This window comes from Clupea harengus, chromosome 18 (assembly GCF_900700415.2).
Source record: "Clupea harengus chromosome 18, Ch_v2.0.2, whole genome shotgun sequence".
NCBI classification, from domain to species: Eukaryota; Metazoa; Chordata; class Actinopteri; order Clupeiformes; family Clupeidae; genus Clupea; species Clupea harengus.
The window spans coordinates 19,830,580-19,843,079 of NC_045169.1; the positions used below are offsets into that span (position 1 = coordinate 19,830,580).

General features: G+C 45.8%; 1 protein-coding gene across 4 annotated transcripts in view; it reads right to left on the reverse strand.

Moving 5' to 3' along the window:
- Window positions 1-12,500, reverse strand: part of LOC105903072 (phospholipid-transporting ATPase ABCA1-like) — a 221,849-nt gene that overhangs the window by 2,135 nt on the left and 207,214 nt on the right. For all 4 annotated transcript variants that reach the window (XM_031585405.2, XM_031585404.2, XM_031585401.2 and 1 more), the window contains 2 exons: window positions 6,468-6,711; window positions 1-142 (listed from right to left, as the gene is read on the reverse strand). The exon at window positions 1-142 is cut by the window's left edge and continues 2,135 nt beyond it. In XM_031585405.2, coding sequence (XP_031441265.1) covers window positions 8-142; window positions 6,468-6,711 — 379 coding nt within the window. In that variant the 3' untranslated portion in view covers window positions 1-7. The remainder of the gene's footprint in view (window positions 143-6,467; window positions 6,712-12,500) is intronic.

The following is a 12,500-nucleotide window of genomic DNA, read 5'->3' on the forward strand; positions in this document are numbered from 1 at the left end:
GAGTGGACTATTTTATTTTGCCAGCAGGCGTCTCATCCGTCAGGTCCACCACATTGTCGTAGGCCTGGGCGTCATCCACATTGCCGTGGGCCTGGGCGTCATCGTCCTCGTCGTGCTGAAGCCTGGCGAAGTTGACAAAGACCTGAAAAAGAGGATGAGAGATAGCTTTGGATAAAAGTGTCTTCCCAATGAATAAGAGATGGCGTCGTTCTTTCATTCCAGCGCGGCGTTGCGTCTGAGACCGCGCTGATGTATCTGATCTGATACAGTATGAACAAGAGACACTGAATGTGAACTTATGTGAATGAGATTTGTGTGTGTGTGTGTGTGTGTGTGTGTGTGTGTGTGTGTGAATGTGTATATGTGTGTGCGCTAGTGTGTGTGTATATCTGACTGCATCTGTGCATGTTTGAGTGTGTGTGTGTTTTTGTGTGTGAGTGTGTGTGTGTGCATCTGTGCATGTTTGAATGCGCGTCTGTATCTGTGTGTGTGTGTGTGTGTGTGTGTGTGTGTGTGTATGCATATGTGTAGTGTGCTAATATGGTGCGAAGGGGATTTTTGCGAGTATGCAGTGATGCATAAGCTAAATGTTTTATACTCTCTCCAGTAGACTTGTCTCCACCTTTGATCAGAGGTGAGGTACTGATCTACCTCTGTAATTAATTCCCATGCTGTCGTTCATAACTAGCAGGGCTTGTAATGCTGATGGTAGGCCTGGGGACTGGAGAAAGCCTATGCACTGACATAACTCTACTTCTTTTTCATGGATGAAGTTCAACACACACAGTCAAACCTCATCCCTCACTCTCTCTCTCCATCATGCACATTCACTCCATCTCTTTCTTTCTCTCCCTTTCTATATCCCTCACTTCCCATCACTGTTTCTCTGAGTCTATCATTCCACCTCTCTTCCCTTCTCTCCATTTCTGTCACTCCATCTCTCTCTTGCACTCTCTCTCCTACTCAATCACTCTCTTTCTGCTTCTCTCTCTCTCTCTCTCTCTCTCTGTCAACCCCCCCTCACTCTCCTCCATCATTCATCTCATATCTCAAGTGCATCAAGCCCCAAACCAAACACAGGCCTTTCTTTCTTTGAAGACAGAGACATGAACTTGCTCTATTATTTCTCTGAAGGTACATACCTGCAAAAGGAATAACAACCACCTCTGTGGCCTCCAATGCCTCTCTCTCTCTTCCCCTACACTTCATTACCCTCCCTCCCTCCCCCTCTCCTGCCCTCTCCCTCTCTCCCTCTTCTACACTTGACTCTCTCTTTCCTTCTCTCTCTCTCTTCTCTCTCTCTCTGTATCCCCTTTGTCTCTTCTCCACTTCACACCTCTCCTCACTCCCTTCGACTCTCTTGCTCCTGCTCTCTCTCTCCCTCTCCTCTTCTACACTTTACTCTCTCTTTCCTTCTCTCTTCTCTCTCTCTTCTCTCTCTCTCTGTTTCCCTTTTGTCTCTTCTCCACTTCACACCTCTCCTCCCTCCCTTCGACTCTCTTGCTCCTGCTCTCGCCCTTGCCCTCATCTGCCCACAAAGCAATGGCAGCTCTTTTGAAAGCCATGGTGGAATAAAATCCGACCCCCCCCCCCAACTCCTCGTTCTGGAGATAAAGCAAGCAGCTCCTTTATCGCCCCCCCCCTCCCAGTGTTTCATTTCCAAGGGAAACACGTCAGTGAAGCCAATTCCCACATCCATCCAGGTGTCAGATTACGCCGGCTATCTTAATTGGAACTAGAAGGACCCTTAGTCTGGTACGCTGGAGGAGGATTGTTAGGTGGGTGATACTGCTGAACTGCATGCTCCTTTGAAATGTCTACTAGCTCCCACCTCAGCCCAGAGAACACAATTCTCCCAAGAAAACTTTGTGAGAAAGAAAAAATGAAGAAAAAGAACGAAAAAGGGGGGAAAAAGGTGTCTGGATGTGCCATGAAACAAATGATCTGCATGGCACAATGATATCAACCTTGATGATGAAGATGATGATGATGATGATGATGATGATGATACTAAATGCCATGTTCACTCAGTATAACAACAGTGGTTTTACAGCAGAAGTAATGTTAAGGTTGAGTACACACTAACCCGGAGGTGTGTGATGTAGGCGTATGTATCAAAAAGCCTTATTCCACACTGGGGTCCTCTCACGAGTGTTTATGTTTTAACGATAAACAATGATTCAACCTCCTCAGGATGTAGTCTTGAGTCTACTCTTGATATTTTCTGTAAAAAAATAAACGCACAAAAAAAAAGAACCTGTCCTCCATCTTGTATGTCTGTGAGAGAAAGGTCACCATAAGGAGACCTCGGTTTTTTTCTTCTCCTTTAATAAACACCCTTTAATCCCTCCATAATCTCCACACAACATCTCATCACACCTTCGGCGAGGCCCTCCCCCCTCTCCCCTCTCATCGCCTCAATATGTCCCCCCTTGCCCACGGCATGGCACGGCACGGCACCTCGCTCGAGTGATGTTCCGTTTCCGGAACGCCGCGGTGGAGAGGAGAGAGGCAGATTAATCATTCCGCCGCTGTTTACGGCACGGCCATCGAGGCGTGGCAGGAGTTAGAAGGACGCGGCGGACCGCAATTAACCTCCGCGGCGCTCCATGCTTGTCGGGAGTCCTGTCTTCCATGAGCGAGAGAGAGAGAGAGAGCGAATGAGAGAGAGAGAGAGAGAGAGAGAGTGTCACTGCGTGCCAAGGGGAATGCGCTGGAAGCTGCTCACCGGAGCTCGTCGTTGTGCCTCCTAAAACACTCTGGAATGCGGAGACAGAACTCTAAGTTCTCATGGCCAGTTTAGGAGGAGGCATTACACGCCTTGTTAGAGGACCAAAAGGTGTTTCATTTTCACTGCAAATATATATCCATTCTGAAGACCAGATGGATCACCTACAGTAGGTCTTCAGTCTGTCATTGCTGCTGACGTAAATGTCACTCTGACCCCGAAAACAAAGTCCTGAATATATGCTTAAACAAAATCCATTTATTTTTTTTTGTTCTACAAAAATGACTCCAGATGACCTTACCTGCTACACACTAGGAGTTCTTCCTCAGCGGCACACAGCCTTGATACTGCTTCAAACTCTCAAAGCATGTGAGGCGCACATAGCCTTGATATTGTCTTAAACTCACAATGTGCATGAGGCCTAGTGCTTTCATCTGTAGATAAAAGGCTTGATGCTCCAATCGAATCTATTAAGGCTGCTGGGACGCTAAGAATGCCCTGAGTTTCCGAGGACCCTGCCCTTGACGATACTGTTGTCAAGAGCCCACTTGCTGCAATGGAGCCATTCATGCCGTGCCATTGGTAGAGGTTTCTGGGTTTCTTTTGCAAAAACACACATTGTTGGAGAGAAGCAATTAATCAAAACTGTGATGAAGTTATGTAGCGGATGGGGGAAAAAAACATTAAGCACCGAGCTATGGGCACCCGGCCTAGAGAGACACCAATGACTGGGCCGACAGCGGAGCCAAATTCCTTGTGTGTTTAGGTTCAGTAAAGCACCTTGTGACAATGTCAATTGTAAATGGCACTATGTAAATGAATACAATTTAATTGAAATTGACAATAAATTGCATTTGACCCAATCAAGCAGACACTAATATGATGACCAAATCATCAGGGGGTCTCACAATGCAACAGAAGGAAACGGCAAAAAAACTAAAACATCTGCTGATATTCCTGTAAACAGCACTGACGAGAACAGCAGATCCAGGGAGGTGCAACGTTAGTGACAGGCGCCAGTTGTCAGATCTTTGCGTCAAAGAAAGCAGAGCTTCGGATATGAGCAAATAATCACATAGATACCACTAATTAACAGAGTATGGCATGGGTATAAAAATAGAGAGAATGATGGTGTCAAACCTCACACTGAGGGTGTTTCATACATTCTCATGGAGGGTTGAGCGATGAACTTTTGAACAAGTGATTTAATGAGAGCTGTCACTCCCTATCAACAGAGCCAGTCTTTGATTCGTCCAACATCTGGCAGAAGGAGAAACCAGGCATACAGGCCTAAAGCAAAGGCAGAGCTGTCAGGCTGTAGAGGCGAAGGAAGAACTCTCAGGCCTAAAGCGAGTGAAGAACTCTCAGGACTAAAGCGAAGGAAAAACTGTCAGGCTTTGGAAGCGAAGGGAGAACTCTCAGGACCTTGGTGTAGGAAGAACTCTCAGGACTAAAGCGAAGTAAGAACTCTTAAGCCTGAATTGAAGGAAGAATTCTTAAGCCTGAATTGAAGGAGGAACTCTCAGGCCTGAAGCGAAGGAATAACTATCAGGACTAAAGCGAAGGTGGCATCAGGGGCGGCCCTAGCACATTTGGCGCTCTAGGCGAGCTTCACTCCTGGCGCCCCCCCCCCATAATTTTTTTTCCCCACGAAAACGGAATTGCAACTTTCAAACGCTATTTTGCCCTGTAAGACTGCATTTCTTTCACATAAACACAACAACGATCGCAACGATGAACAAACATTAATTCAAGAACAAATCACTGAGAAAATGTCACGCCTGTGCTGGACTATGCTCTGGCCACGCCCCCTGTTCAACGGTTTATGGACACATTTAGTCTTCTAAAAGTGAATCTAAAATGATATAACAAAAGTATGTATTATCATTATTTGTTAAATGTAGCTATTATGTAGTTATTAAGCGTTTTGGTGTATTTGGACAGCCTGACATTTTTTTATTCCAAGATGCATAGCTCTTGATTAGTTGAATCATGTCTAATTAAACTGGCTAGCTCGCTCCACCAAAACTAACGTTGTTATGATTACTCAAATTTTTATGTCATGACACATCGAAAATGACGCAAATTGCGGTACAGCTGAACTTGAACTGATGTTTCGACTGAATGACAATAACAAGGAATGTCACAAGTCACTGGCTAGCTAGCGTTACATACAATCCATTCGCTAAAGTTGACAATACAACACTTGGATTTTTACCAGTATTCCTCATTTGTTGACAAGTTGCCGTGTTTGGCTTCCTTAATGGGGGTGTGCTATGCAACGAGTAAGATATGTGTAGTGTTGTTGCACTGGCTATTGGCTTTATATGTGCGCCCCTATTTTAATCATGTCTTTTTTGTATAATGTAGAATAAATGGACATACGATTTTTCGATATACCCGCCTCTGTACAATCCTTAAAGAACTATGTAACAGGGAGTAGGACAACTTTCAATGATAAGGTACATCTTTTCTTCTTAACTCCACTAAAGTGCCCGGGGCAATTCACGCATTCGTGAACGTTTTCTCTGGAATTCATTCTAGGTTAGAACAGGATTTAAGGATTTACCTTTCTCCTTGGCACGTTTCTCTTCTTCTTCCTTTCCTTTCTTCTTAAATTGCGCCCTGGATGGCTTTTGCCTCTTCATTATTTCATTCTTCAAAGTTTCTTGAACATACACACTCTAACCAAACGCCTCACTGTGCTAGCATGTTCTGACAACACCAAGGACCCCTTCTGTTTTCGATTTTTGGCTCATTTTACCCTAATTTTAGATTTTTTTTTTATGTCAAAATATTGGATGGAGATATAGAAGGGGCGCAAAAAAAACTCTGTCCAGCAAAACAAAAACACAATTCTTGTTTTTTTTTTTTTTTTTGCTGGGCGCAGTTTTTTGCGCCCCCCTCTGAGTGGCGCCCTAGGCGACTGCCTATACCGCCTGTAGGAAAAACCGCCCCTGGGTGGCATTACTAAAATATATAATCACCTGTAAAAACTCTGCTATCCGGTTGTAGAAGCTAGAAGCGAAAGAACTCTTAAGCATCCTTCCAACAAGCAGATGAGGCCTCTGGAGCACGTATGCCATCGCCGTTTAAATCATTTAATCAAAGTCAACAAACATCGCTGATTAGTTTCATTACACATGTTGCTGCTGGGGTAATGAGTCTTGCCCAAGGCTAGGCTCGAAAACACCACCTCAGAATCGGGGGCTCGTCGTTAACTCCTTTGGGGGTTCGGGATGAGAGAGACAGTTGTCCTGGTCTGACTGGCAGGCTTACCTCGACTAAGGTCAATAGACATGATAAACAGTGGGGTGATCCATCACGCTGGAATATATGCTATATGCTAAAGAGATGAGGATGTGTGCATAATGTGGAGAGTGTTGTTTCAAAAGGAACGACTGAAGGGCGGAGGCAGTGAACCAACACAAACAGATACTTATGTGCGTCCTTATGCATGTGCACACGCATGTACACACACACACACACACCTACATGTTCCTACTTATGTGTGTGCCTATGAGCAGACACACACAACACACAATACACACACACACACACACACACACACACGTATGTGCCTATAAGCACACACACACACACACACAATGAGAAACATTGGTAGACAAAGGCACACTCTCTTTCTTTCTCTTTTATTCTAACTCTCTCCCTCTAAATCTCTCTCTCTCTCACACACACACACACACACACACACACACACATCCTGAGGCAAACATACCTGGTCCAGCGTTGTCTGGGAGACAGAGTAGTCCTCCACGCCAAGCCCCTGCTGGTGTTTGGTGAACTGGCTGAAGATCATGGCCAGAGAGCCCTCTACGTGTGGCAGCTGGTACTGCAGGGTGTTGTGGTGCTTCTCCTTCAGCACACTCCCGGGGAAGGTGGCCCTCACAAACTCCTCCACCGGCCCCAGGAGTGGGGATGAGCCCCCCACCCTCACGATCACCGTGTAGCCGTCCCCAAACCTGCACATTGGGGGTAGGGGTGGGGGTGGGGGTGGGGGATGGGGATGGGGGTTAGGACATCCACTATCAGTAAGCATCAAGTGATTAAAGTGTCAATACACAACATCCTTCAGCAAGAAGGGCAACGGCAAGGAGTCCACGTCCTCATGATCACCGTGTAGCCGTCCTCTAACCTGCACAAGGCAGACAGGCTCGGGGGGGGGGGGGGGGGGGGTTAAGTCACCCACCATCAGTGGATATTCAATGACTGCAGTGTCCAAACAGTATCCTTCAGCTAGAAAGATCAGGCACTAACACCACAAGGGAGAACACATAAGAGCATGGGGTGAGATAGGGAAGGGAGGACATCCACTATCAGTAAGCATCCAGTCATTACAGCGTCAAAACAACAAACCTTAAACTAGACAGACAACACCAACAAGAACACACCCTCACTATCACCGTGCAGCCATCTTTAAACCTGCACATATGAAACCTGCTCCACTGTCAGTAAATATTATTAGTAATAGTGTCCAATATCAGTAAATACTATCATTAATAGTATCCTCTATCAGTAAATACTATCAGTAATAGTATCCACTATCAGTAAATACTATCATTAATAGTATCCTCTATCAGTAAATACTATCAGTAATAGTATCCACTATCAGTAAATACTATCATTAATAGTATCCTCTATCAGTAAATACAATCAGTAACAGTATCCACTATCAGTAAATACTATTATTAACAGTATCCACTATCAGTAAGTACTTTAGGATTAGAGTGTTAAAACAGTGTCCTACACCAGTGCTCCACTAGTACTTCAACTAGACTAGTACTTCAGCTTCAGGACTAGTACCAAAGAGTGACACTAAGAGTGGGCATAACAACAGAAGTTTTGGACCAACGCCCTCCATCAGGTGAGCAATATGGACAAACGCATCTGCTCCATACATAGAGGGTATATAAGAGAGAGATGCTGTACACGTCTGAATGTCTTAGGATAAGTGTTCACTGTAACAGTAGGATATATAAGGAAAACCAGCAATATGTTAAGAATGTTTTTCTGATCCATAGAAAAGCCAACCGTACTGTGCTTCTGGAAAAATGATAGAGGTCACTTGTGCTTTCTCACATAAAAGACAGACATATATATATACAGTATACAGACATATATATATAGAGAGAGAAAGTTGTTGCACAATACTAACTTTCCAAAAACAATGGATGGTAGATTGGATGGCAGACTCTTGGAGGGAAACTCTTTAAGTGTTTTAAGTGATAATCACTTCATTTTCAGTCCCTCTTCTGCAGCTCTGCAGGATAATAATGTCGATCGCTTTAGAACTTCAGAACTTCTCTGCTCAGCGCTGGCTGCTCGAGCCTTCGACACTTTCACTCGACGGTGGGGAAGGAGGAAGGCACAGCAGGACGGAGAGAGGGATAGAGAGAGGGAGAGGGAGAGAGAGAGGGAACAGTAACAGGATGAGACAGAGAGAGGGGGAGGGAGAGAAAGAGAAAGAGAGGGAGAGAGAGAGAGAAGGAGGGAGAGAGACAGAGAGAGGGAGAGAGAGAGAGAAGGAGAGAGGGAGAGAGAGAGACAGAGTGGGAGATATTAATGTGAGAGTGAGAGGAAGGAAATGAAGAGCAGAATGAGAGGAAAATGGAGATGAGCGTGATGTGACAGGATGAGACAGAGAGAGTAGAAGAGAGAGGGACCAGTGACTGGACGAGACAGAGAGAGTAGGAGGTAGAAAGAGAGGGAGGGAGGGAGGGAGAAAGAGAGGGAGGGAGGGAGGGAGAGAGAGAGGGAACAGTGACAGGATGAGATGGAGAGAGTGGGAGAGGGAGAGAGAGAGAGGGGGAGGGAGGGTGGGAGAGAGAGAGGGAACAGTGACAGGATGAGACAGAGAGAGTGGGAGAGAAAGAGAGGGAGGGAGGGAGGGAGAGAGAGAGGGAACAGTGACAGGATGAGATGGAGAGAGTGGGAGAGGGAGAGAGAGAGAGGGGGAGGGAGGGTGGGAGAGAGAGAGGGAACAGTGACAGGATGAGACAGAGAGAGTGGGAGAGTGGAGATAAAGAGGAAGAGGGGGATAGAGGGATAGAGATAGATAGAGAGTAGAGTGAGAGAGAGTGAGAGAAAGTTAAAGCAGAGAAGGAGGTGAGAGAAAAGGACACGGATAGTGGAGAGATAGAGAGCCAAATGAATGGGAGAGAGAAAGAGAGTGGGAGCGAGAGAGAGAGAGAGAGAGAGGAATAGAGAGTGAGAGAGAGTAAGAGAGGAATGGAGAGATAGAGAGCCAAATGAGAGGGAGAGAGAAAGAAAGTGGGAGCGAGAGAGAGAGAGAGAGAGAGAGGAATAGAGAGTGAGAGAGAGAGAGAGAGAGCGAGAGAGAGTAAGAGAGGAATGGAGAGATAGAGAGCCAAATGAGAGGGAGAGAGAAAGAGAGTGGGAGCGAGAGAGAGAGAGAGAGGAATAGAGAGTGAGAGAGAGAGAGCGAGAGAGAGTAAGAGAAGAATAGAGAGTGAGAGAGAGAGAGCGAGAGCGAGTGATAGGGAGGGGGAGAGACAGAGGGGTGCCCAAGCAGAGGCAGAGATAATGCATAATTGATCTTAATTTCCCTGCTGCCAGTGTGTGTGAGCGCTGCGTGTGTTCTGCCCGCTAGGCAGTGGGTAGCAGGTGTGTGTGCCCCCATCGCCCTGCCCCTGAACCCCCTGACGTCTGTCCTCAACCCCCTCCGTCACCACCCCTCTAGGACCCTGTTGCTATGGCGCACCTGACGGGGTCGTACGGAATGGCTCATCAGGCCTCGCCGCCTGCTGATAGGTTGCCATAGTGCCACTTTGTTTACACGTGTGCGTTAAGGGCGGCGCCGCCCGCTGTGCTCCGAGGCCCTGTGTGGAATTAGAGCAGAGAGCTGAGCATCAACCACCTACAGAGATGAGAAGCAATTTTGGAGAGGTGTGTGTGTGTGTGTGTGTGTGTGTGTGTGCGAGACTCTGTGCTTGTGCATGCATCTCCGAGTGTACGTGTTCACGTCTCTCTCGGTGTTTGTGTGTGTGTATGCTAATGTATTGGTGTGCATGTTTGTGTGTCTCTGTCTCTGTACCTGTGTGTGCGCTATTGGGTGTGTGTTTGCTTGCGTTTGTGTGTGTGTTTGTGTACACTAACTTTTTTTGTGTGCCTGGATGAAACTGTGCACATTTCTAAATGTAGAATGAATCGTGCTTCTTTCTGCTTCTATGTGTGTGCGTGTGTGTGTGTGTGTGTGTATCTGTATAAGCATTAAAGTGTTTATATTTGTGTATGCATGCACATGTTCTCAGTAGCTGTATCTCTAGAAACGCTCCTTTGAGGTCAGAGACATTTTTATCGTCAGCCGAGGACGAAACCATCTTCTCCATCCTCTCGAGTAAACTGATGTAGTGTTGTTGCGTACCGCGCTTCCTGATTCGGATGCGCGTCGAGGATGTGCTTTGCGCGCTGCGGCGGTAATTTGCACTATACATGTTAGCCATCTGGTGGTCCTTCAGCGATAATCAGGATGTGGGCGTAAGAACTGATGGGCGAGGATGGCGGCTCATATGGCTGAAGAGTTTCTGCAGACTCCCGAGGCGATCGGGGCTAATTTAATCAATACGTTTCGACACTGACGAGATCATGATTCACAATCTAGCCTAGACGAGGCCTCTGCACCGGAAACAACATTACACTTGGGAATCTCTCAGCATAATGGTGTATATTTACACGAAAACATTCAGTACATATGAAATGCATATATTTTTTCGCCCATTTGGACTCATCTACATAAAACAAAGGTGATCATTGGGGGATATATGCTGAAGAGATTTGCATTCAAATTGGAGCATAATAGCAACACTCAGTCATACTCCAGTAACACCCAGGCGTCTGCTGTGTATCCGTGCCTTCAGGAAAAAAATTGTTCACTAGAAGTTCTAGAAGCAAACAAGCAAAAAAAGCGTATCTTTCTGACAAAAAAAATGTCTTCACAATATAAAAGACCCTGAAGATTCAACTAAGCCGTTCTTGAGAGGGCCTCAAGGGCAACCAATAAGAGTCCTCCTGAAGCACTCAGAAGAACTTTTGAAGGCCCCTTTAGGTTAACATGTCCACATGGTGTTTTTTAATATAATACACAGCATATCGTGAGGCAAAAAAGCAGTTAGCTATGGCCGAGATTTTCCATCACAAATAGGGCTTATGATGAACTAGATGGCTTTCTTCAGTGACTTTCTATGGTGTTCAAAACGCTTCTCCCTAATCAATCAAGCTCTAGCTAAGTCAGAGCTAGCAATCGGGAGCGAAGTTTATCTAACATTAGGGACACATTATTAGCTGTTTGATAATGCAGTCAAGCTGAAGGCAGATAGATAGAGGTGGGGCTAATTTGTATATTCATAGTTCTGTGAATACTAAATGAGGTAAAGGTGTAGAGTTACATCCAAGACCTTTTGAGGCCATGAAAGGATTTTTTTTTTCTCACGTAAAACTTATAAAAATGTAATTTTGTGGAACAGAAAGACGTTTTTAAGGGATTTAATCAATGCCAGGAGAGGGATTTTAACAGTTGAGCCCCACGTCGTGGCTTTCATAATAAAATGAGAGAGCCCAGTGTGTTCATAAACTGATAGAGAGTAACACACATTCATTTGATTGTCTTTCAGTCAGTTTCAGTCTGTTTTACCTTGATATCTTCACCCAATATTCAAAAGGAAGTTATATTATATTGTAGACAGTATTGTAAAAGGAAGACATTGAAGTTCACTTGATAGACGAGCATCTTGCCTTGCATTGAGTTTAGTAAGGTCGTTTTACATCATAAATAAACCCAGTCGAACTGAAATAACATTAGCACCTGATATTAACAACAGAATTACATTACTGACTGCACAGTTCAGCAGCGACCAAATGGACTCTTCATCCTCATTACCGTGGGCAATCTTAGCGGGCTTATGTCATGTTAGCCTTACACACTGAGGAGTAAACCACTTTGCCTTGTTATTTTGTCATTAGCGCTCTTATGACCCATTGTTTTCCACCTAATTAATCCCCTAATGTCATATTTACCCGTGAAAATGTCTGTGGTGCACGTTAAGCACAGCACACGCAACGGCAGACCGCTTCCATCGTGATAATTAGAAACCTGGGAGGAATTTGAGTCCAACCCGTCCTCCCCCCCCACCCACCAACACTCAAACCCCACCATGCACCCACAATCCCAGAGTCCCCTTTGGGGGGAGACAAAGGGAGCGATGGTTGGCACGCCGGGGAAATTACTTCCACCTGTGCTGGCTCCACAGTGGTGCAATGGCCACTTGAACAGAGTAAACATGAGGAGAAGAGGAGAGGGGGAGACCAGGGGAGAAGAGGAGAGGAGGGGGAGAAGAGGAGAAAAGGAGGATAGGAGAAGAGGTGAGGAGAGAAGGAGAGAGGGAGAGGAGGAAAGGAGAAGAAGAGAAGAGGAGAGAGAGAGAGAAGGAAAGAAAAGGAGGGGGAGAAAAGAAGAAAAGGAGGATAGGAGAAGAAAGGAGAAGAGAAGAGGTGAAGGCACATTTGCTGTCTGACGCATCACACAAAGACTGGAGTCAAACACCTGGGCTAATGGGATGGCATAGCGGGTGGGGTGTGTGTGTGTGTGTGTGTGTGTGGCATAGCGAGTGGGGTTTGTGTGTGTGTGTGTGTGTGTTTGTGTGTGTGTGTGTGTGTGTGTGTGTGTGTGTGTGTGTGTTTGTGTGGCATAGCAGGTGGGGTGTGTGTGTGTGTGTGTGTGTGTGTGTGTGGCATA